This window comes from Galeopterus variegatus, unplaced genomic scaffold, assembly GCF_000696425.1.
Source record: "Galeopterus variegatus unplaced genomic scaffold, G_variegatus-3.0.2 Scaffold1915, whole genome shotgun sequence".
In the NCBI taxonomy this organism is placed as follows: Eukaryota; Metazoa; Chordata; class Mammalia; order Dermoptera; family Cynocephalidae; genus Galeopterus; species Galeopterus variegatus.
The window spans coordinates 149,128-174,125 of NW_007728026.1; the positions used below are offsets into that span (position 1 = coordinate 149,128).

At 35.6% G+C, this 24,998-nt stretch overlaps 1 protein-coding gene across 1 annotated transcript in view; it reads left to right on the top strand.

Annotated features, from left to right (window-relative positions):
* RPGR (retinitis pigmentosa GTPase regulator) overlaps positions 1-22,453 on the top strand; it is a 51,792-nt gene extending 29,339 nt beyond the window's left edge. Inside the window, exons 12-19 of the mRNA XM_008579579.1 lie at positions 3,760-3,857; positions 4,208-4,273; positions 6,559-6,738; positions 7,342-7,512; positions 15,480-15,662; positions 17,066-17,123; positions 18,458-18,549; positions 21,821-22,453. Of these exons, the coding sequence (XP_008577801.1) occupies positions 3,760-3,857; positions 4,208-4,273; positions 6,559-6,738; positions 7,342-7,512; positions 15,480-15,662; positions 17,066-17,123; positions 18,458-18,549; positions 21,821-22,012 (1,040 nt within the window). The 3' untranslated portion in view covers positions 22,013-22,453. The remainder of the gene's footprint in view (positions 1-3,759; positions 3,858-4,207; positions 4,274-6,558; positions 6,739-7,341; positions 7,513-15,479; positions 15,663-17,065; positions 17,124-18,457; positions 18,550-21,820) is intronic.
* The last annotated feature ends 2,545 nt before the right edge of the window (positions 22,454-24,998 follow it).

A 24,998-nucleotide genomic window follows, 5' to 3' on the forward strand; every position in this document is an offset into this window, starting at 1 on the left:
TTTTCAGATTTCAGTCTTTATAATTGAGGAAATAGGGTCAGGGTAGGTCTACTAAGAAAGTGACATTTAAGCTAAAACATAAAGGATAAGAAAGAGATAGCCATACAAAGAGAGAGAATATATGCATTTCAGGCAAAGAAAATAATATAGGCAAAAGTTTGGAGGCAGTTTATAAGAAAAGGAAAGATGACCAGTGGGGCTAGAAAGTGAGGGAAAAGGTAGGACAAGATGATGTTGGAGAAAGTGAAAAATTATTCATGGTTTTATAGGCCATGAGAGGCATATTTGATTCAAATGTTTTTTGTTAAGTGCAGTAGAAAGCCATTAAAGGGTTTGAAATAGTGGACTGATATGTTCCAATCCAATTTTCATTTTAAGATGATCATTTCTACCTCCATGTGGTTTGCAAGGAGGCCAGACTGGAAGTAGGAAGAATATGTGTTGGCCTTTTGCAAGAGATGATGGCATGTGGACCAAAGTGTTTTCAGTGGAGATGGAGAAAGGGGAACAGATTTGAAATACATTTTAGACATAAAGCACACTGGACTTGCTAAACTTGTTAATGGATTACACATAGATGTGAAATAAAGGGAGGAATCAGGGATGATTCCTAAGCAAGAGGGTGATTGACAAGTCTGAGGAAGAAATTTAAGAACTGAGCCTGAGATATCTGTGAGACATCCAAGTAGAAATATCAAGCAAGCAGTTGAAAAGCAAGCCTAAATTTCACAAAAGAGCTTTGGACTAGAGATATAAATTTGGAAACTATCAGCATGGAAATTGTATTTAAAATCCATGGAAGTTGTTGAAATCACCTGTTAGAGTATACAGTCAAAACCAAAAAGTTCCCAGTATGTAGCCCTAAGAACATCTAGGAAGAGCCTCCAAAGAATCCTTCCTTATTAGCCTCATCAGCCAGTAAGGTAGAAGGAGGGAAATTAGGAGAGAATAGTGTCATGAATGCAAAGTATTGCTCAAAGGTCAAGGAAAAAGAGGTCAAAGAAGCATCCAATAAGTTTGGTGTCATGGAGATACTGGTGGCCTGGACGAGCAGTTCCAGGAGAAGATCAGGGCAGAAGCGAGTGTTAAGAGTTGATGCATAAATTGGGGAATGAGGAAGTGAAGAAGAGATAGGATGTGTAGATAATTCTTTTGTGTATTTGGTTATGAATTGTAGTGGAGAAATGGACTGGTAGCCCATGTGGGGTCAATGGGAAATATTGGGGCACATTTGGATGCTAATGGAGATTAGCCAGTAGTCCACGAGAGTTTGGTAGCACAGGAGAGAGAGGGTATAACTTGGTTACAAAGGCGCAAAGCTCTTAGAAGACAGGAGGGGCCGGCATACAGAGCAGTGTTTAGTAACAGAAAAGACACATCCTACATTTTAAGAGGAAAATGAAAACTTTGTACAAATGTAGATAATTGTTTATACTTATTGGTAAGAAGATCAAAGGGATCAAGTCTAACGACTTCTGTTTTTTCAGTCAAGTCTGAGACAAGGCCACCATCTTAAATAATCTATGTATTTTCCAAGCTTACGTTCTCTGCCCTCTTTAATCTATCCAGTGTAATACTTTCCACATTAATCTTCCTAGATGCTGTTCAATTCCGATCTGCTCCAGTGTCTTCAGAGATCCCTGATATTTATTAAAATAAGTATAAATTTCCCCATATAACACCTGCTTCTCTAGCTTCATCTCTCAATAGTCTTTTTCTTATAACCTTCATTTAGATTAGGAATCTGCAAACTGGACCATGGGCCAAATCTAGCCAGCCACTTGTTTTTGTAAATAAAATTTTATTGGAGAGGCTAGCCGGTTAGCTCAATTGGTTAGAGTACAGTGTTGATAACACCAAGGTCTAGGGTTTGGATCCCCATATTGGCCAGCCACCCAAAAAATAATAATAATTTATTGAAGCCCAGCCATACTCATTCCTTTATGTATTGTATATGGCTGCTTTCATGCTACAATGTCAGAGGTTAGTTAGGACAGAGACTGTATGGCCCACAAAACCTAAAATTTTTACTATATGGCCTTTCAGAGAAAAACTTTGCCAACCCCTGATTTTGATCAAACTGAACTATTCACAGTCTAAATTAATGGAAAGAACATGGGCTGTGGAGTCAAATGTGGTGTTGACACTGAGTACCAAAAGGGTCACCGAAGCTTAATTCCCTCGTTTGTAAAATGAGGATATAATACTTACCTCTCTTATTGTTATAGTGTTAACACAGCATATGTAAAAACATATGTTCCTGGTACATGGTAAGACTTCATACAAGCTTCTTCCCTCTGTGTCCTTCTCTTCCTACTCCTTTGTTCAGGCTACTGTTCTCCTGCTTTATTAGGAGTGGGCTTCATTTTCTTCCCCTTCTACCTCTGTCTCTACCCCTCAGAATTATATTCATCCTTCCACGCACCTCCTTAGTAAAGCCTTTCCTAATTCCCAACATTTAGATGTGATTTCTCATTCCCCTATATCATATGTTTTATGTTCCCTTCTAGATTCCCCTCTATAATTAGCAATTATTGCTTATTCCTAATGAACTTATAGTCTAGAAGGGAATATAAAACATGTGAACTTGAATTTTGTATATCAAAACATTTGTTGTACATCTTAAATATAGACAATAAAAAATAAAAGATTTAGCAATTACTTAAGTTGCTATCTCTGTATATTTCACATGGGATTAACACAAAATGATTACTTGCTCATTCAATTGAATGGATTTAAAAGGGAAAGATCAGTGTGGATTGGCATTTTTAGTGAAAACTTCATTAAGGAGCTCCCCTCAAATAAATGTACAGGTGATCAATTAGGGTATAGTGAGAAATTGAGAAAAACGTAAGATCAAATAGAGCTTATGACTTTTAATTATCTACTTTATGATGTAATAATCTTGTAGTTTTCTGTGAAAGGTTCTGGGTGCTTGTACTTGTTATCTGTTGGTACATTAAAAATGACCCTAAAACTTAGCAGGTTAAAACCACAAACATTTATTATTTCACACTGTTTCTGAGAGTCAAGATCAGGAACATTTTAGCTGGGTGGTTCTGGCTCAAGGTATTTGATGGGTTTGCGGTCACACTGTCAGATGGGGCTGCAGTTATCTAAAAACTTGGCTGGGGCTGGAGGATCTCCTTCCAGACTCATTCACAAGGCCATTGGCAGGAAGCTTCACTTCCTCAACACATAGGCTTCTCCATAGAGTTGCTCACAACACAGCTTCCCCCAGAGCAAGTGATGTGAGAGAGGGAGAGAGAGAGAGAAGGAGAGAGAGGGAGCAGGAAGAGAACATGTGTAATCAAGACAGAAGCTACAATGACATCACAGTCAAGCCTTCTTTATTTTATTAGCCATATGCATGCAGACCAACCTGGTATGACGTGCAAGGGGAACTACACAAGGGTATTAATACCAGGAGGATGTGGGTCATTGGGGCCGTTGGGACTAAGTATCATACTGCTTTATACATGGGTAATATTTATCCCAAAGGAGTAGTGTTTGCCTGTTCATATGAATGAAGCAATTGTTATCTAATCACTGTCAAAGTTCTTAAACTTTCAGAAAGAGATTTTAAAACCTGTTATCACTGTAAATGAATTCTGTTCAATTCTCCTGATATGAGGTTAAAGGACCTTTAGTAAAATTATATCTGCACTTTATATTACAGAGTAATTTCTGTTTTCTGTTCAGTTGGCTTTCACTTTTCTGTTGAACTACGGGTTTCCTTTTTCCCTTTTAATCGTTCAGATTATTTTCAATATGAAATGACCGAAGGGAGAGAGACAGAAAATTCTTCAGCAGCAGATTCAGAAAGCCTTGGAGAAACTACTGATATCTTAAATATGGTAACGATTTCCTATCTATCTAAATCTGAGTTTGAATTTTAGTTCATTGTGTGTGTGTGTGTGTGTGTGAGTATATATATATATACTTCCTATACTCTTATATGCATAAAAACCTGCTTTTTGTTGTTTCACTTTGTTATTTTTTAACCAACTTTTTTGAGGTATACTTCACGTACAATAAAATTCATTTTGTGCTTCACATCATTAGTATGGCAATTGAGAGTATATTATATTACTATCTGAACTGTTTTGTACTCACTTTATTTATATATAGATTTAGAATGTATAAATATATAGTTATATGTGTCATCTTTATTCTTTTTAGAACATAAGTTTTTTATTTATTTCAGACACATATGATGACCCTGAATTCCAATGATAAGTCACTAGAATTGTCGCCAATTCAAAAACAAAAGGTATAATATGGAGAGTTATTTTCATTATGGTGGGTAAGAACAGTTTAAAAAAAATTATTAAGGTTTCTGGAAAGAACGCAAGAAAGGTAAACATTCATTTACTTTAGAATTTAAAGGAGGAATGCAATGTCAATAACCTTCATTTTGGCTTGTTCTATTGGTATGCACTTTTTATGTAATGCAGCAAAAGTGATAGAATTTCAACACCAAAATCACTTTTCCAATTTTTGGATTGGTCTTTAATTTATCAAAGAATTGATAGCATAAAGGCAAGATTAAAGTAAACATTTGGAAATGAGAGACTGTTTATGGGTAAGAAAGAGAGACCTTTAATGAATAGCAAGAGGCAGGAATAGTCTGTGGTTTTCACAACCCTGGAGAGATAAAGGCCTTCCCTGAAATCCTTTGCTTTTCATGGTTTTAAGGACCAGTGGGATGAAAGGATGAGGGGCTTGGGTATTTGGAAAATAAATTGGAGAAATATAAATTTAGATAAGAAGGTTATAGAAAACATTTAATTTCTATTTCTAGTGTCTTTGCTGCGTTAAGTTAAAAATCTCTAAAACTGAAGCCACTAAAACACAAGAGAATCTTGCTAGATTAAAAAACTTAAAGCCAGTCCTTATTAGACTTATCTATTTTACTGAGAGACTTGGTGAATAACAGCATTTCTTTGAATATGGGAGAGCCGTTTGCCTAACACAGTTGTGGAAGCCCAATCAATGTGGACTGACTATATTTCCAAGCAGACATCATTCCTGTGTCTTTCCTTCCTCTTCTCTTAGCCTCCAGGCTCTGCCTCTTCTGGGCTGCTTTATTGTGCTATAGAAGGAAAGGCATGTACATTCAGAAATTAATTCTGGCCACTGGGCCTGTCTCTCTTAGAGAAAGAATTGTTATTTTTTAAAGAACAGGAACTAGAACAAACAGAGAAGGAAAGTACTTCCTTTTAAGCTGATATATATTTTATACTTCACATAGTCCTTTTCCAGGCCTACTTTAGTGAATAAAAAAAAAGTCTATACTATTTCTATATATTAGCTTATTAATTTTTAACTTGCCCTTTTTCAGTAATTTCTTTGCCAAAAAATGAACCTCATTCTAGGTCTAACACTCATCACAATTTATAAAATTTGATTTAGTGAGGTTTTACCATCCAGAGACCCCAGTTCATCAGATACTTGAATTCATTAGCTTATAGAATTTAGGTCAACAGTTGGGTTTTGCCTTATTTTGTCCAGCAGGAAATTAATTTCATATTGTTAATGTATTATTCAAATCTCAATGTTTGATTTCATAGTTTTTATACAAATCTTACATTTTACCCTATGCATTTTTTTGTTTTAGTGGTTTTTTCATTATGCAAATTATTATAATTAAAGAATATTTTTTAAAGTTCATGGAAGTATTTGTATTATCTTTTAATTCATTTTTTCCACAAACTTTTTGAAGTACCCTTGTATAATAGATAAAAGGAAGAGGGTCAAAAATTTGAAAACCCATGTAAAGATTTTGCTTAGAAAAGAAAAATTTATTATTCATTTTTGTTATTCTTATTATGTAGTATATAGATAAAAAAGATTTCATGTGCCATTTTTATTTCAGTTTTTCCTTTTTTTTTTTTTTTTTGTTGGCTGGCTGGTACAAGCATCTGAATCCTTGACCTTGGTGTTATCAGCACTGTGCTCTAACAAACTGAGCTAACCGGCCAGCCTCCTATTGTAGTTTTTCCTTTTAGAAGTAAGCCATTCACTTTTCTCAGTGTTTACAATGTTCACATTTTTATTTATTTTCCTTAATTTTGTGAATTTCATGGGCTCAAAAGGCAAATCAAAATTTGAAAATTAAAAATGATAGGGAAGGTAGGAAAAATTGTACTAAAGTATACTACATGCAAGAGAAATGTCAACTTTTTAATAGCATCTTGCCAAGTCATTCTGGAAATATGTTATATGTAAGGATTGATTCTGATTGAGAAAAGGGGCAGATAATAAATATTGATGGAATTGTGATTAATGGCAAAGTTAAGGAAGGTAGTAAAAACTGAAAGTTAAGTAAACACAGATACATGTTAATAAATCAAAATTAGATGTACCATGAACCTAGAGAGTTGCATGATTTATCCCTAAAGCAAACAAAACCTCAGCAAAATGTCTGGTAAAACTGGGCATTTTTATTCTCCTAGTGAAACTTATAAAAATGTAAGATCTTGGCAGTAATTTATTGTAGATAAGTTGCCTTTGTCAATTAATAGTAGTATGATGATTACTTCAAAAAATTTACAGAAACAAGAAATTGAGAAACTGATGCAACATACAGCTCATACTGAATATGATGATAGTAATGAATATGAATATGAAGAGATGTCAAAAATGAACGAAGGGAAAGCATGTAAACAACATGTGGCAAAAGGGATTTTCGTGATGCCAGCAGCTGCGACCATGGAAGCATTTTCAGATGAGGAAGTAGATAATGACTCAGGCCAGGCGGAGCCTCAGGCCAACACTGATGGAGAGGGTTTGCAAAAAGAGATATTTAGTAATGAAAATAAAAGTGGTATTGATCATCTTGATGATACGGAAATAGAACAGGAAAGTGATGAAGGACAGAGTCAGAATGATTCAGAAGCAGATGAAATGCTCTCTGAGAAGGAAACTGAGCTAGCTGAAATGGAAAGTCTGAAGGATATAAAAAAAAGTGAGACTAATATAAAAAATACAGATGTATTCTCTGATGACTTACCAGGTAGAGACGTGAATACTGAGAATGAAGAAAATAAAGAGTCTGTTAAGGAAAGGAAAAGTAGCAAGGAAGATGTGATCACTGACAGTGAAAGGGAATCAATAGAAGAGCCGGGCAGTTACATGGAAGGCGAAAGCAAGAGTCAGCAGGGTGCAGCTGATGGATTTGAGCAGCCCAAGTCAGTAGAATTCAGTAGTGGAGACAAAGAGGATGATGAAGTTGAAATTGGCCAAAGCTTGTGGTATAGCAGAAAATTTATTGGACAAGGAAATGAGGAAGAGACCGAGCCCAAAATATCCAAATCCATGCCAACATTTGATTTTAAGTTTGACCACTTGTCAGAGATACCAGAGGAGCAGGAAGGAACAGTGAATTCAGAAAGAAGTGGCGTAGAGGAACAAGAGGTAGAGACAAATGAGGAAAATATGGAGATGCATGGAGGAAGAAAGGAGGAGGAAACAGAGTTCGTGTCAGATGACCTCACAGACAATGCAGAGGTGAGTGAAGGCGAGGGAAAGTCAGGGGGAGAGGCAGAGGATGGGCCTGAAGGTGGAGGGGATGGAATCTGTGAGGAGAGGGATGAGGGCGAGGAGGAGTGTGAAAAAGACAAGGGAAGAGGAGAAATGGAGAGCCTGGTTGAGGGAGAGAAGGACCTAGAAGAGGAGGAAGAATGGGAGAAGGATAAGGAAGATGAGGAGAAAAAGGAGAGGGGACAGAGCCACCAAGAGGAAATAAATCAAGCAGTGGAGGAAGGAGAATGGGAAGAAGAGGAAGAAGGGGAGGAAGAGGAGCAAGGAGAAGAGGAAGGGGAAGGGGAGGAGAAGACGGAAGAGGGGAAAGAAGAAGAAAGACAAGGGGAGGAGCTAGGAGAAGGGAAAGAGGAGGGAGACAGAGAAGAGGATGAAGATGAGGAGGAGGAAGGGGAAGGAGAGGAGGAAGAAGGAAAAGGAGGAGAAGGAGGGAAAGAGGAGGGAGAGGGGGAAGAGGAGGAAGGAGAGGGGGAAGTGGAGGAAGGAGAGGGGGAAGGGGAGGAAGAAGAGGGGGAAGCGGAGGAAGGAGAGGGGGAAGGGGAGGAAGGAGAGGGGGAAGCGGAGGAAGGAGAGGGGGAAGGGGAGGAAGGAGAGGGGGAAGGGGAGGAAGGAGAGGATGAGGAAGGACAGGGGGAAGGGGCGGAAAGAGACAGGAAGGAGAGGGAAGGTGGAGAAAATGGGAAGAATGGAGAAGAGGAGAAAGAAGAGGTTGACAATGAGGAAGAAGAAGGGAAATACCAGGGAACAGGTGAAAAAGAGAAGGAAAGGCAGGTAAGGCAAGGTGAAGGAGAAGAGTCAAAAAAAGTGAGCAAAATAAAGGAATCTATAAAATATGACAAACGTAGGACATGTCAAAAAAAGTCAATTACTAACACAGAGGGAAAGGGGAAAGAGCAGAGGTTCAAAATGCCAGTGCAGTCCAAACAACTTTCAGAAAATGGGCCACCACATTCCAAGAAATTCTGGAATAATGTATTACCACATTATTTGGAATTGAAATAACAAACTTTAAATTTGATCTAATTATGGCCAGCCAAACATTTTGAACACCCTGCATATAATAGCACTCATTGTATTTTATTAAACTGATTTTATGTCACGGTTATTTTGTATGTGTTAAAAAAAAAACAAACTGAAGCCAGTTGTGTTAAGGGGTCCGAAACAACAGGAGGCACTGGTAAATATCTGACTCTTCTTAAACTAATGTCTTGTTATATTTTTCCCTTAAATTATAAATCTATAACTAGAAAATATCAAAAGGTTATATTAGATAATTAACGTTATATATTCCTTATTAAAGACAGATTTAAGAAATAGGAGTGTACTTTAAGAATGTTTTGTTTGTATATACAAATTGGTCCATTTAAAAATGGCACAGGTCCTTAAGGGCTATAAACCCTTCTCATTTCTTATAAATATGTTAGCACATTTTTTTTTAGTCTGTGATGACAGTTTACTTACCACATAGAATAATTTTACAAGAATGGATGATATTCTAAAACTAAACTGAGGAATTCATATTTTAAAGAAACAGTGTTGTCTTTTTACCTTTTATGTGTCCTTTTTGCAAAAATCTACAAAGTGACAGCCATGTTCAGAGTTTATATCCTAATAATGTAATCTCTTTTAGTTACAGTCTAGGTAGATGGCAGTATATTTAATGTAATGGAGATTAATTTAAATGTATAATCTGGAAGTATGTCAAACTTTAAGTGTTTATCAGCCAGGCAAAACTACTCAGTGGGCCTCAGTTTCCACATCTGTAAAATGGAGATGAGATGATATGGTAACTATAGTCTCTCTAACTCTTAAATTATTTTCATTCTAACAGGCTGATTTACCTGTCATTTTTGTTATTTGCATAAAAAATTGTTTTAAGGAAGAAAAATTACACTTTAAAATTTTTATGTAAAGTGTTCTTTACTCTTAAGAAATTATGACAGCTTTAATGTCTCTTTTCTTCTGTAATTCTGTATTTTTAAACTCCCATAATTTTCGAGCTTTAACTGCGCTGTCAGAACCTTCATTTTCAGTATCTGTTACGTGCCCTCATTGTATTCTTTATTGACTAGTCTCTTTTGTCTGTTGCTTGTCAGAATGTTTCAAGTAAAGTAAAAATTAAATGTATATAGTCAGTAATTGTTTATGAAAAGATGAACTGTCTTAATATTAAATGTTGAATTTTAGAGAAGCTAGATTTCCAAAAGAGTAATTTCAATCTTCCCCTTAAATTTTTAGTCTATATAATGTACCTAGTATGATTGTTGTTTTTTTTATATCTCTCTTTTCATCTGATTTCCTTTCTCAGACCCTTCCATATTTTGGACATGAGGGATTTCTTATACTTATTATCAAGGAGGATTTTGATGGTAAACTTCCTGTGAATTTTGTGTAGTTGAATTCTTCATATATTTGATACTCTGTGAGTGAGAAAAAATGTGAGGAGAAAGACTAGGATCATACAAAGTAGAGAATTTCCTAGGAGCAATTGTAAATTTTATCTTAGCTGCAAGGATCTCTGGTAGCATCCCATAACTAAACAAATACATACTGACTTGGCATTGCAGTTCTTTACCAAATTCTACCACATTTGTTAAGCTTTAGTAGAACAGAATTAATACTATGATAAAGTATATGTGCTAAACATGGTTATTTAAAAAGTAGACTTAAAATGATTAAGTAAGATGAATAACAGACAGTGAGTTCATAAAAGAAAAACCTCCAGGGAGATGAGAAACTCTTAAACCCAAGTTATTAATGTTAAAGTTATGGGCATTCATCTTCCATTGAATAGATAATCAGCCAGCAGCAATACTGAAACAATTTTCCAAAATGTGCCGATCTCAGTATTTGAACTGGTCTAGATGTTCATTTTTAAACATTTCTTACCCATTTCTTTAAATTTCCCTGGCCAAAAACTTTTTGTGCTCTTTAGAAGTGGTAGTTCATGCAAGCATAGTGCTCTGGTTAGAAGAACACTGGCCTAGTCATTTTGAGACAGAGCCCTACTTCCAGCTTTGTACTTTCGAGCAGTAGGAACTTGGGCCAGTTTCTTATCCTTTGCCAGCCTCAGTTTCTCGATGTGGAAACGTATAGAAAAGTGATTCTGTAGGAACACAAATTGTTTATTACCAACCAGAGCTTTGTCAAAACCAGAATTTCTAGTATCCCTTTTCCTAAATAAAAAATCTTGAGTCTAGTCACCAAATCACCCAACCTTCAAGCTAACTAGCAGCTTTACTTAAGTAAGCAGTTACCGTAAACTAAGCATACCAACTTTCTGTGCCCACTGTTCAGCGAACATTCATTTAATCACACATGTGGCAGGTCGAGTATCCTTTAGAAGTTTATGGAGAGGAGTTTCTTGCTGGTTAGTGGTGGGGTGGGGGATAAAAGAACCAGGTCTTGACAGACTTTCATGAACAGAAATAGTTTACATATTTGTAAATTGTGTATATATTAAAAGAGAAAAAAAAGGAAGCTTAAGAATGAGACCACTTTGTCCTTCATGAATCAATAATACTTGGTTACATAGATTAAAATAACTGGTTCCTTCTTATGGTCCTCATCTGCTGGTTGCTCAAGCTTTTATCAGTTTATCACTGATCATTATTGTGGAAAGTGTGAGTTGTATATATAGAATCCATTGAGTTACAGTTTCCTAATAAGGACTCTGACAGAAAAATACTTTAAGTTAAGCTGCAAAGGACTACCACAGAAGCATATGCTGCTGCTGAACAGCAGCATTCGAGGTGAGTGCAATTGAAATGTCTTCTGTCGTTTCACTATAGGGGTAAACTTGCTATACATGTATATATCAAAAATAAAATGTGATCATGAAGGAAGTTGCTGTAATTCTTTCCTTCATTCTTTTCATTGTAAAAATTCTATGTGATATTGTGTGCCCAGTACCTGACACATAACTAAATATTTGGTACATATTCTTTATTCAACAAATATTTATGTACCAAACACCAAAAAAAAAAAAAAAAAAAAAAAAAGATGCTTCCCCAAGTCAGGTAGATCTCAAGATGTGAGGTGAGTTTACAGTCAACCTTCTGTAGCCCTCTTACCTGTCATGGACTTTAGGTATAGGTTTCTCAAAAGAGCACCAAGTAAAAGGATTTCTTGTGACTGCCGTAACTATTTAACAATGCCCTTTTGTTTCCTGATATTCCTATGCTCTTAGCCAGGGCTGCCCAAAGATAAAAAAATATATAATCTGAAAACAAATCTATGGCTTTCCCCCATTAAATCCTTTAATTAATGAGAAGAAAATGGTTTTGTTTCTTGGATACAGCCCCTGATCTCAAGGAATGCTTGGGCCATTTCTATGGGCTGGGCAGAAATTTTACTAGTACAATAGAATGCTTCAGGAGTAGAACTTCAGCTGCCACAGAGAAAGGTTAAGAAAGGGCTTCCAAGGAGAGAATGGTGAAACTTGAACTGAGTAATGTCAAGTAAAACTTAGCCAGGCAAAGGGGTTGAGGGGAAGGGGGCTTTCCAGGCCCCCTGGAAATGGGCATTGGGAGAGTTTTGGTGTGACTGAAGCCTAGAGTATACTTTGGTCCTAGGGAAAGAGGCAAAGGGCCCTGTGTGTTTATAAAAGATGTTAAAACAAAAGAGTTTGTTGGCCACACTTGAGTTTTTGTAAGCTGCCCTAGCTGCCAGATTCCTGGCTCAGAATAAAAGGATGCACAGACAAGGGTAGAACAAATAAGTGGACACTTTAAATGAGCTATTTGTTAGTCATAAGATCTGAGACATTATGGTAAAAAATGTCCAAGTTTCTTGGTTTTTGATAGTTTTCAATACACACTAGGAATTCTATTATGGAGGGGCCTTTACAATCACTTATATTTATGTAGAAATATATAGTATTTGCTTATATGTTATTTTCTCTTTAAATAATCTTTTTCATCTTTACATAAACCCTCTGAGGTAGGTGTTGCTAATGTTATTTTTCCATTTTACAGATAGACTGTAAAGTACCATTAATTAGGTGCCATGCTCAGGCCGTGAGTGATATAGCAAGGCTTGGAAAGCAGTGCTTAGATCCTTAGATCTTTGTATTTCATGTCTTTCCCACTTTACTACTGCCTCAACAATTCTAGTGTAGTTAAAACATGAACTTACATGTTAACTTTTCCTGTCCTAAAAAAATAGCATTGAAATTGAGATTTTAAATATATACTTTCCCACCTGATAAGCTTAAAGTTTTATGCTATATTAATCTACTTAGAAAACATTCTCTACCCTGTATGACATTGATACATAATTTTATGCTTTATAGTTTTGTTTTTTTCTGGTTTTCTTTTTTACTTAAAAAAAAAACCCCTATAATACGCAGAGAAAAGTGCATATTTCATACATGTATAGCTCAATGTGTTTTTCACAAACTGAATACACCCATCACAAATTGATCAGCTTCTAGATCCAGGAAGCTCCCCAGAAGCTCCCCTTCTTCCAGTTATTTTCCCCCTCCCCATCCCCCATAACTACTATGCAGACTTCTAATAGCAATCCCTAGTTCCTAAAAGCGTGTGATGTAATTGTGCTCTTAAGCAAACTGAAGCCTCACGAGTAACAAGTAATGTTTGCTTTCTTGATAGCTCCCAAAAGAAATATAAAAAGTTTTGCCCTGGCCGGACTAAACACTGCAGCTCACTGTATTGTGTCTGACCAATCAAACAGGGGTCCTTTTGTGAAGTCAGGCCCATTTACTTCTTTACTATGTTCCTAACACAAGACATGTACTTGATCATTCCAGACTACCTCTTTACATCTTATATGGTTCTAGTGCCAAGAATGTACGTAAACATTACCCTTTCATTTTGTAAAATGACAGTATTCTGCCAGTCTCTCCTAAATTGTTTGTTTGAAGGTAAGTGCTTTCTGTGATTTAAAGTAGTTGTGCAGATGTGTGTCTAGAATAATTTTAAATGTGCTTAATAAGTGCAAAGTGGATTTCTAGTGAAAATGTCATTTTCTAATAGTTTTCCTCAAATTTAGAAAATGATATAGTTCCAGCATTTCTTCATTGTTATAGATTTCCTTATAGTTAACAAGTAAAATTGTAGTTCATTATAAGAGATGGGTGTTTTCCTTATTTCTAAAATAAGGTAAAACTCCAAGTTCCTTTTTATAATAGCATGATATTATCCTATGATTACATTAATGCCTTAGTTAACAAACCCGGTTGGAGTTGACCCAGGTGCTAGATTAGCCAAACACTCCAAATAATTGAGGACTATGCTGGAACACAGCTCACTGACCCTCCCTGAGACAGAGGGGTATGGTCTGAAATTTTCTGTCTCAGGAGCACTGTTCATTCTAGTTAGCCTTTCATTTATGTATATTTATGAATACATCTATTTACCAACCATAAGTCTTAAATCTAGTACTCTTGCTTCCCATTTCCTTTCAAAGTAAAGTTGTCTCTGATAATTTTAGCTACCCATAATGTGCATCTTGTTAGACATAGTATACAATATAAGTCATTTTGAGGGTAAATCATGCAGGAAAAAAGAAAGCTTTAGAAGTTATTGGTAAATGTTACCTTGTGGTTAACTCTACCCAACCTAACCAATCATCCTTTCATGTAGCTGTCTGCCCTTTGTACCATGTTTCCCTCTCCCATGTTTCCCTCTGCATCATGACCTTGGAATAACCTAAATCAATTTCTCCCAGAGTGACTTCTGAAATTCTTTTTTAAATCTCAATGCTTCACTTATGGATTGCCTGCCCTCAGTGAGAATGCTATTAGGACACACCTTTAGTTCCACTGGCCTGAGGATGCCACTTGTATTTATTACTAAGGCATGCAATATGAACATATCTTCTCCCTAGCCTGAACTCTCCTATTTTGTATTTTTACCAGAAGAAAGGTGAGTTAATTATTAGAGGCATTGTTTTCAAACCACTTACTAAAGATTCTGTTGGGTGTCAGACTTTATCCTTAGCCAAACAGCCACTGGGACTGACCACCAAAAGCCAGTTACAAGGTTGTAGAGGGTATAAAGGATGCATATGGTCTGAAGCAGACATTGCCAAGGTGAACTTTGTACAAATGTTATTCAAGGGAATGAATGGCATTGATTACTGTCTCACTTATTTTAGAGGTTATTATAACTTTAGGGAAGCATGTAAATGAAAGTACAGGGGGAAAAAAATCCATTAAGGAACCCAATTTCTCAATGACAGTCAATAAGAATATTCTACCCAAAATATGAAACTGCAAAAAAAAAAAAAAAAAAAAAATCTCAATATAGAATAAAGGCTAAAACTAATAGTTTTCTGCTTATACATAATAAGCATTACATGATTTAGTATCAATTTGTCAAATCTATAGACAGGCTGTTTTATAATTTGAATTAGCTGGCCAGTAGCCAGATAGACCAAGTTCTGCCTCTGTTTGGTTTTTCTTCTTTTAATAACCAAGAGCAACCACTTAAACTGTCTTGTTTCTTTAACTTTTTCCTGGTATGTAAATCATTATACTTATCTCTCTCATGATTGTATCATGAGAGTTGTATTTCTGTTTTTGAAAATGAACATAATATAGAGATATGATTATGTATTGATGCTACAGAAGATAGAAAGCTTTTTAACTTCTCTCAAGTTTAAAAGAGTTCTTTTGAGAAAGCCAAGAAAGCATATTTAACTTTTTTTTTCCTTCACTTTTACCTGGCCATAGGTGTTAGCAGAATTTGGGGAATCCTAGTTCTTGAAATGGAGCATCATGGATAAAATCCTTCATAATATAGTAACTTGATATTCAGCATGGATTATGTAGTGTTTTATTTCTTCCACTTTCGTATTTGAATTAATATTCTCTATATTATTTGACATGGTATAAATCATTTATGAGAGCAATATCAAATCTCTATTTAAAAAAAAGTCTTACTCTCTTCTGATGATTAATTTTGTTACAGAATGATGAATTTTCAGAAAATGAAGAACTAGAAACAGAAAGTGTGGATAAGGAATTTAATTCTGAAAATCTGGAAGACGAGGAGAAAGCTGTGGATGATAATGAAAATGTCCTTTCAGATGACCACAGTGAAACAGAAGAGGCAGAAAGAAACAAGGACAACTCAGCTACAACCATTCAAAAGGTGGGATGATAGGTCCTTAAATCCTGAGATCTTGCCTAAAAGAAAGTAAATGGGTCCCCTGGTGCCTGAAGAGGACAGATTCTAACTTCCTTTGGGAGCAGAAATACTTCTATTAATTACTTCACTCATGTGCCGTAGGAAAGTCCTTGGTTAATTTAAGAATCCTGCAAACTTTGTCTCTAGCACACTTTCTACATTGCTTGGTAGCATCCTCTTCCATATATGAGTAGAAGTTGACTGGTATGGACCAGAATAATACACTGTTAGGAAATTAACCGAGGACTTTTGGACCTGGTTCTTGTCATGCTGGAAATACAAAATTAGGAGCCCTGGCACTGGCGGCAGAAATGGGATGTGTATGTGTATGCATATGGATATATTTACATGTGTATGGACAAATGAAGTTGGTCACAGCAGTATTTGAGGTTGTGATCAGTTCTTTACAGATGCAGACTAAGTATGTACAGGAGGAATAGAAGGAAGTATCACTAAGGAAGCAAAAATCATCCTAAAAGAGGAGCTAGGGATACCAAAAACATAATATCTTCTATTTGGCAGTTTTGCCTGAGAGCAGCCCTGCTAGGAGACAGTTGGTAGGTTTGAAATCATTTGTTTGCTACCACTACTCTGGATTAATTTCAGAGGTGTGGGATTCTGAAACCCAAACTGAAAGACATTGTACTGATTTATTTTTGTTTTTGTTTTTTGGACCTCTCATGCAGAACACTGAGTTAGTCATGCCTTCTAGTTGATGAAATACTCTCATCATTGGTCTATGCAAGGCTCTTCTCTATTATTTAAACTTATTCCCTTTTAGCCCTGTTCCTGTCCTCTTTTTCCCTAACATAGACAGCCACTGAAACCTACTTGTCCTTTTATTTGAATGTGTGCTTGTAAAATATGTATTGATTTGTGTGCATGTATTTTTAATTTACAAAATGGTATTGTGCTATGGAGGTTTTTCTCTTCCTCAGTTCCTTCTTTTTCCAAGACTCCTTCCTATCACTGAGGAAAAAAATGTCCTAGTAGTTAATGTTTTCTTTCAGAGGAAAAGAACAATTCTGTTTATAGGGAACATTTATGAGTTCAGGTTAGGAGGTCCCTAAAATTCTTTAACATAGAAATCATTAAACAGAAATCATATACCAATTAGTATTCCTGAATCTTCTTTGAGGAGAATTCTTGAGTCAATTTTATTTAATCATACGATTTTAAGCTAGGAGGGCATTAGAAATTAGCATCTAAGGCGCCTCATTTTACGAGAGCCCAGCAAAATGAAGTAATTGTCACGTTTATGTAATTAGCTAGAGGCAGACTTTGGAACCCTGCTTAAAAATCAAGACCAAGTTTTTTAGCATAGCACAAGTATGTCTTTTGTTATATTATTTCTTTATTGTTTATAGGGAGGAAAAGCCAACCTAGAAGAATGGGCCATTTGTGAATACAATGAAAATCCAAAAGGTATGAGCGTGTTTGACTTCAAAAGCATGTTTTTAAAAGGGTGGATATATAACATGCATACATATGTACATACATATAAATGCACATGTATGCCATTTGGGTTAATTATAAGTTTATACATATATATTCCACTTTATACTTTTTACTGTCACATGACCCTCATAATAAGCTATGAAATGTCACATGAGTTTATTTGTTCATATTTATAACCACCACAGTTTCTTCATATACAAATACATTAGTCCTGGCTGCTCAAGTGTCAGTATTAAGGGAATTAGGATAGCCTTATTACTGCCTTTTTTTCCCTCTACTCACCCAGTATTATTGAGTCAGGCTTTAGACTTTTTTGAGTCAGACTGATGAGCACTGCTGGACCTCATTGTCCAAGTTAGGATTACTGGGCTAGCCGAGAGCCACAGCAGCCATGCAGCTATTTTCACAAGAGCCCAGACCTGAATCTCTGGTCTTACCATGGACATCAAAGAGAAGTTCTTTCCCAAGCCTCGCTGTTGGCGTCAGAGAACAGGAGCCATGGAATAGAGGAGACTATGATTGCCCTGAGTCCTACATTTTCTAGATCCAAATCATCTGTGTTTTTGCTATACAACTCCTTCATTGTTTTCCACAGCATCACATGGCAATATGCTTTCTACTGTGTTCTCATGAAAAGCAACTATTTGTAATACTGAATATCTGATCTAAACCTAAGCAGAAGAAGGAATAGTTTCCTTAATCCTTTTATCCTTCTAACTTCTGCAGAAAGAGTACTAAGTTTTAGAATATTTTAGGCAAAGTGTTAAGATATTTATCATCTCTAAGTATTCTTAGCATATAGCCTAAAGTGTTAAAGTGTTAAAAAGAAATTAAATATAAGTTTTTAAGTAGTTGATTATATAAAATTAAAATAGTTCATATGTTTTATAAGTATACTTAAAAGAATATAACTCAACTATATAACATGTGGATTAATTTGAAGCACCAAAAAGTAACATGTCTATTTGAGTATAAAGAATTTAATTATATCTAGGTTAATTAAAAAAAGAAAAAAAAAGTAATTTATATTTTACAGAATTCTTCTCTTACATTTACTATTACCTTTGTAGCTATATTTGGACACTGGTCATCTAAACATTTATAATATTGGTCAGGTTATTCTGAGCTATTCACCTTAACTCAACTTTTCAGGAAATATGCAGTGCAGACATTATCCACTACTCCAGTACTGAGCTCTTTTCATATTACCTCACAACTCAGGGTGATAGAGTTTAACTGAAAGCATCAGGTCTTTTTCTTTTTCTCATTAGTTAGATATTTCTAAATGTATCCAATTTTAGGAAACGTGCATGCTCATGCAAGGAGCAGTTTTTCAGAAGTCCTGGAAGATAATGAATTGACACGAAATAAAGACATAAAAAAACCAAAGAAGGTAAGTGAACTGAACTTTTCATTTTAGTGTTAAGACCAAAGTATTGAACTGCTCCTTCTACTTTTCATATGGTGATCCACATAATTTAGATCCCTTAATATGAGTTTTTATGGCCTCAAAATATGAAGAATTTCATATTAAAATGTTTCACATTTTTAATAGAACAGCTTTCCTTTGGTTAGCATTTGCCCGATAGATCTTTCCCCCTTCCTTTCAGTTTTACTTGTGTTTTAGATGTGTCTGTTGCAAATGGCCATATAGCTGGATTTTGCCTTCGGAATTTTTAACATGCATATCTAAAATCTAAAGCTAATCAATATTCTTACCTTTTTCTCAAATCATACTGGGATTTTAGAAGAGTTTTCTCTCCTATCACTATTTCTTTTCCGTTTTACAAGTTATTATACCCAGTGTTTCAATTTTTTTAACTTCAAAAATCATATGTTGTTACTACTTTTTATACCACTTTCTTTATTCACCGTTTCTTTTTACATCTCAGATGTTTTTCTGGTATCCTTCTTCTTCTTCCTGAAGAAATTCTTTGGGATTTCCTGTCATAGGTGCCTTTTGGTAGTTAACACTTTCAGTTTCCATTCATTTGAAAGTATCTTTATTTTACCATAGTTCTGGAATTATAGTATGGCTGGTTGACAGTTATTTTCTCTTGGTATTTGTTCCCACTGTTGCTGTTAAGAATTTTGCTTTAGTATAATTGCTAATAACTTTGTATATAACCTGTCATTTCTTTCTGGCTGCTTTTTAGATTGTTTTTGATGTGTTTCAGTTCACTATGAGATGCCTAGGCGAATTTATTAAATTTTAACTTTAGAATATATTATGACTCTTAAATCTGAGAGTTCATGTCACTCATATTTTTTAAAATTCTCATTATAGGGCCGAGCCCATGGCGCACTCGGGAGAGTGCAGCGCTGGGAGAGTGCGGTGCTTGGGAGTGCAGCAGCGCTCCCGCCGCGGGTTCGGATCCTATAGAGGGATGACTGGTGCGCTCACGGTGCTCACTGGCTGAGCACGGTACAGCCGGTCTCAAAAAGGACAAAAAAAAAAAAATTCTCATTATATATTTGAATATTTTCTCTCTCCTTTTGAACCTTGATATAAAACTTTTCATTCTAATGTCCATATCTTTTAATATCATTTTTATATTTTCCATGTCTAAATGATATTCTGGGTAATTATAGGGCTTTTGTCAATTTGATAGTATCTCTTTAGCTGAGTGTACTCTGCTATTTAATCTACCTGTTGAGTTTTAATTTCAGTGATTGTATTTTTTACATTTTTAAGTGAAGTTCCATTTTGGTTCCTTTTCAAATCAATGTGGTCTTTTAAAAATTAGTATTTTGCTTTGTGTTCATGTTTTTTTATTATAGTCTTTTAAACAATTTAAGCATGCTTATTTTATAGTTTGTATTTACTAATTCCAATGTCAGATGTCCTTAGAAATCTAAATATGTGTGTTGCTTTGGCTGACTTGCTAATGGTGACTTGTTTCCCTATGTGTTTTGAAATTTCGATTGTGAGTTCATGTTCAGCCAGGACTTTTTTGTAGAAATCCTATAAGGCCTAGATTAGAGTGAATCCATTTATAGATAATTTTTATTAGCCTCTGTTAACTCTGACATAGCTAAAGGACGACTTTAAGTTAATTTCTCAGTTAAGGGTTGCCCACCCAGTAATGTAAATATGAACCCCAAACTCACATTAGCAAAACGTTTTTCTCCTTCACTCAAATGCTGGACTGAAAGAAACATATTATTTTGTTATTTTCCAATGTTTGTAGGTAGATTTACATTAAAGGCATAGTCCTTAAAAGGTTCTCACATTATATAGGGGTCTCAGTTCCAATTACTCATGTTCTGTTAGATCAAATCTGTTAAAACCCAAGGGTCTAAGTTATGAGTTCAACAAATGCCATTTTAGTACTCACTCACCTTGGAGGCTTCCTGCTCCTTTTTCATTTTTTGGCCCATGGTTTGGATTTTTCTTAATTTTTTGTGAGATTACCTGCGCATTATAAAATTATATTTTTTATATTTATGCAGCATTTCTTAGTATTTTGTAGTGGCAGAATTTTTCAAGATGTGTTTTCCTCTGTCGTAGCAGGAAAAGGAATTCCTCCATTTGAATCCATAGGCTCTTTTTCTAGACTGACTTTTTTGGTTACAACTTTTTAATGTAGTTCCTCCATTCTTTAAGGCTAAAGGTGAGCTATTATTATTAGCACCATTTTGATATCTGAAAAAGCCAAGTCCTCACCTGGTTTTTGTTTCCTGTCTTTCATTTCTGGCATCTCAAAACCATTATTTTGGTTGTCACTCTTTAAGGATCCTCTGTTTAAGAATCCTCTATTTTCTCTCTGGCTAATCCTCAAAGGGCCTGAATCAAATGAAACTTTTTACTTATCATCTTACTTGATCTCTCCTGCAAGTGGCCCTTTTGGCCACTCCCTTCTTGATATATTTTCCTCACATGGCTTCTGAGCTGCCTCATTTTCCCAATTTTGCTTCTACAAAACTCAGTCCTCAGTGCTGGCTCATTTTCCTCTGCCTGTCTCTCACTCTTTGCTCTTCCTCACTCTCTCTTCTTATTTTTTTTCCGCCTGCCTGCAATTCCCAGGTTACTAGAGCTACTTTCATCTCTTCAGCTATTATCTGTATTCTGCATATCTGTAGCCCTGGCCTCCCCTGAGCAGCAGCTCCGTATATTCAACTGCTCACTCAGACCCATTGGACTCTCACAGCCATTGTTTGGCAGCACTAACATTTTGCCAGAAGTTCTGATCTACAGGAATAGGGAGGTATTTCTTCCTCCTCCAGAATATTACAGTAGAAGTTCTCTGTAGCTGCCCATATGCTGGGCATTGCAGACATGTCCTGAAAATAACCCATCCTGGTTACATTTAAAAGTTATGATAAGTAATATCCCAGTTTTCTTTTTTTTTTTCTCTTACAACTTAACAAAGTAAAATACTAAATTTGTTCTTTGAAGAAAAATGATAATATATTACCAAGATGTTGATCGTATTGAAAGTTAGACCCTGAAAAGTCTTGTTGTAGGGTGGAATCATAACTGCATTTTGGTAAAAGGAAAATGATGGATACTAAGAATGTACCATTGTACATGTGATGCCCCATAAAGATCTGATGGAATCATATTCATACTTGTTGAAAACGATTCCCCCTAAATACTATTAAGTGAAGGTTTCACTTACTGAAATGAGCTATATTTGTTTGTGTGTGTGTTTTTTTCCTAGATTTTTCTCTTTAAAAGGATATTATTGACAAGTCAGAAAAGTAAACCTCTCCCAGGAATAAAACCAATAGGAGATCAAATGCCCTTTAAAAGCAAAAAGGAAGGTGCCAGCAAGAACCATATGGGGCAAACTCATCAGGATGCTTCACCACCAAATAGACAGAGAAGGTCAAAATCTTGTATGATACTATAAATATATATTTATGTTTTCATGGTCACCAAGCAATTGTTCTTAAGTAATTTATGCTTGAAAAACTTTATGACTTCTGAAGGAAAGTTTCTGATAACAGACTTTTAAAGATGTAAGTTAATATGTCTTATTTGGTTTGAGCATTATGACCAGTTTTGATATTTATTTATGCTAATATTTTTAACAAGCAGTTTGACAATATGTGTATCTCAAACTCTCCTCCAAGTGTTGTGGCCTTAACTGTTCAGTGTTGCAATAAAAAATATATTTTTATAAGTGAAAATTAAATTAAGATATTTCATAGTTTTTACTGAACAATTTTACTTTATAATTTCAAAGGCAATATTTACAATCTCATGACACTGTAACAGTTTTTAATGTATTTGCAATTTTTTAAAAAAGGCAGAATTGTTTATAATGAACATTTTAATAAACTATATCTGGTCGGTTCTGTTAAAATGGATTAGTATGAGTAAAATTTGGAGGTACTTGGAGTTGTCAATTCACAAAGTGGGAGCAAAAAAATCTAATTTTAAAATATTGAAGGATGGAAAATGGATTTATCCCCGAGTAAAGAAAATATCCATGCAACTGTGAAAACAATACATCTTTGTGGAGAAACTGAGTGTTAGAGTTTCTTTGCTTCCCAATTCTTTCTTTATGGAGGTTATTTGGCATGAAAACATTGCAGATTATGTGGTGTGATCTGGAGTGTTTGACCATGCCACAGATTGCCACCGTAAGAAAACTGAACACAGGCAGCCTTGCTCATTTCAGCTGGCTCAGTCACACAGTGCTCTGCCACAGCAATAGGAGGCATAAACTGTTAAGTCTACTCTGAGAGAAAAATTTCTTTTCAATGCTCACAGGTCCTGCTTATTCAATGCAGCAAACGACCTTCATTTTCCTCATTCTAGCTTATGAATAAAACATTTTCTTCTTCGATCACAGTGACTGTTTCCCCAAAGAAAAAAGAAACTCCATCTTTACATTTCATGCACAAGGGTTGCGAGGATGTTATTCCAGAGTAGATGTGATCTTGAAATCTTACAAAATAGTCTTATGTGTCAATATTACATTTAGTAGAATTCTATTTTAATTAAAGGTAAATACAATAGAAAATTTTGGCTATTGCAACTTCAGTACTAGTACAATATTGCAAAAATACTTTACCAAAATATAAACTACAGGAGCCACGTGGAAGTAAAGCTCACAAATGGTATTAAGACATAGCATTTGTGGTGGCAGAATTCTAAGATAGCCCCCAAGGTTCCCACCTTCTGTTGCCACATGCACTGAATAATCCCTTCCCCCTTGACTGTGGGTGACCAGTGAATATGATGGTCACTCCCTTGCTTAGGTTACATGATATGGAAAAGATGAAAAATTTTAAAGATATAATTAAAATTCCTAATCAGTTGACTTTAAGTTAAGCAGAAAGGAGATAACCCTAGGTGGCCCCGACCTAATCAGGTGAGCCCTTTCAAAGAGGTTCTAGAGGTTCTACATGGAAGAAGTCAGAGAGATTCAAAGCAGCACAGATACCCTCCTTTTGACCTTGAAGAAGCTAACTGCATATTTATGGAGATGGCCATATGCTAGGGAGTGGTGCACAGCCTCTAGGATCTAAAAGCCTCAGTCCTACAAGTGCAAGGAACTGAATCCTGCCAACAACCAGTGAGCCTGGAAGAGGAAACAGATCCTCAAATTAGACTACAGCCCTGGCTGATACCTTGATTGCAGCCTTGTGAGACCCTGAGCAGAGGACCCTGTTGAGCAGTGCCCAGACTCCTGACCCATGAAAACTCGGAGATAATAAATATATGTAGTTTTAATCCGTTAAATTTATGGTAACTTATTATACAGCAATAAAAACTAATATCGGTTGTGTTGGAGAAGGGCTTCTCTGTATGGTGGCTTTCCTTCATCAGAGCCAGCAAGGGAGAGAGTTAGTAGAGTCTGCTAGCAAGACAGAGGTCACAGTTTTAAGAAACATAGTCATGGAGTAGCATCCCACCATCTTTGTCATATTCTAGTGGTTAGAAGCAAGTCACAGGTCCCACCTACACTGAAGGGGAGGGGTGACACAAGGGCATGAATACCAGGAGGCAAGGATCATGAAGTCTGCCCTATTGTCTATCCATCATACTGGTCATTTGGACAGTCATTCAAAAGGAGAAAGGGACAGCTTAGAGACCAAATAAATCAAATAGCTTTTAACCTAATTGCTTAGTTCCAAAGAAAGGAAGTGAAGTATAAAACTTGGAAGAGGTGGACATGTGACAAGCCTCACCAAACTGATAAAGTATCCCTGCTTTGTCAGAAGTCTCAGAGCAATTTATACCTTTTATAAGGTGGATTGTTGAGAATCATCAACAACAAGAGTGAATTTTAATGGTAAGACGGTAAATACTTTTGTAAAAACCATTATAAAAACATACCAGCCATCTGCCTTTCAACTGTGAATGCTTGTATATTTCTTTTTCCAAATTTGGTTTTGTATCTAGCTTTTGCATTGAAGAAATACTGAGTACTTCTTATGTGCCAGATGTAATGCCAGAAACTAAGAAAACAGAAAGTCACAGTAACATGGGAGTAAAATGAAAATAGTGTATGGCTCTGATTATCAATTGGAGATATTAGGGCAATTTAAAAACCTGAGTTTCATTGGATGGAATGGAGATTAGTGGACACTAAACTTAAAACAAACAAACAAAAAACAGCTAACATATCTGAGAATTTTTTTATAAAAAACAAAATATTGATAGAATTGAGTATAATGATCAAATTATACTACTTCTAAAAATAAAAGGAATTGCATTTACCAGTAACCTTATAGCTTTACAAAAAAATGATTTCTTTCAATCTTTAAACTCTTCATCTTTGTTATCTCTTCCAGTAATTCCCCTTACCTCTCTAGTGATGTTGCTTTAAACTTACTTGTTGATCTTAATGGGACCTGAGAATAGAATCCATTGACTTGAACATT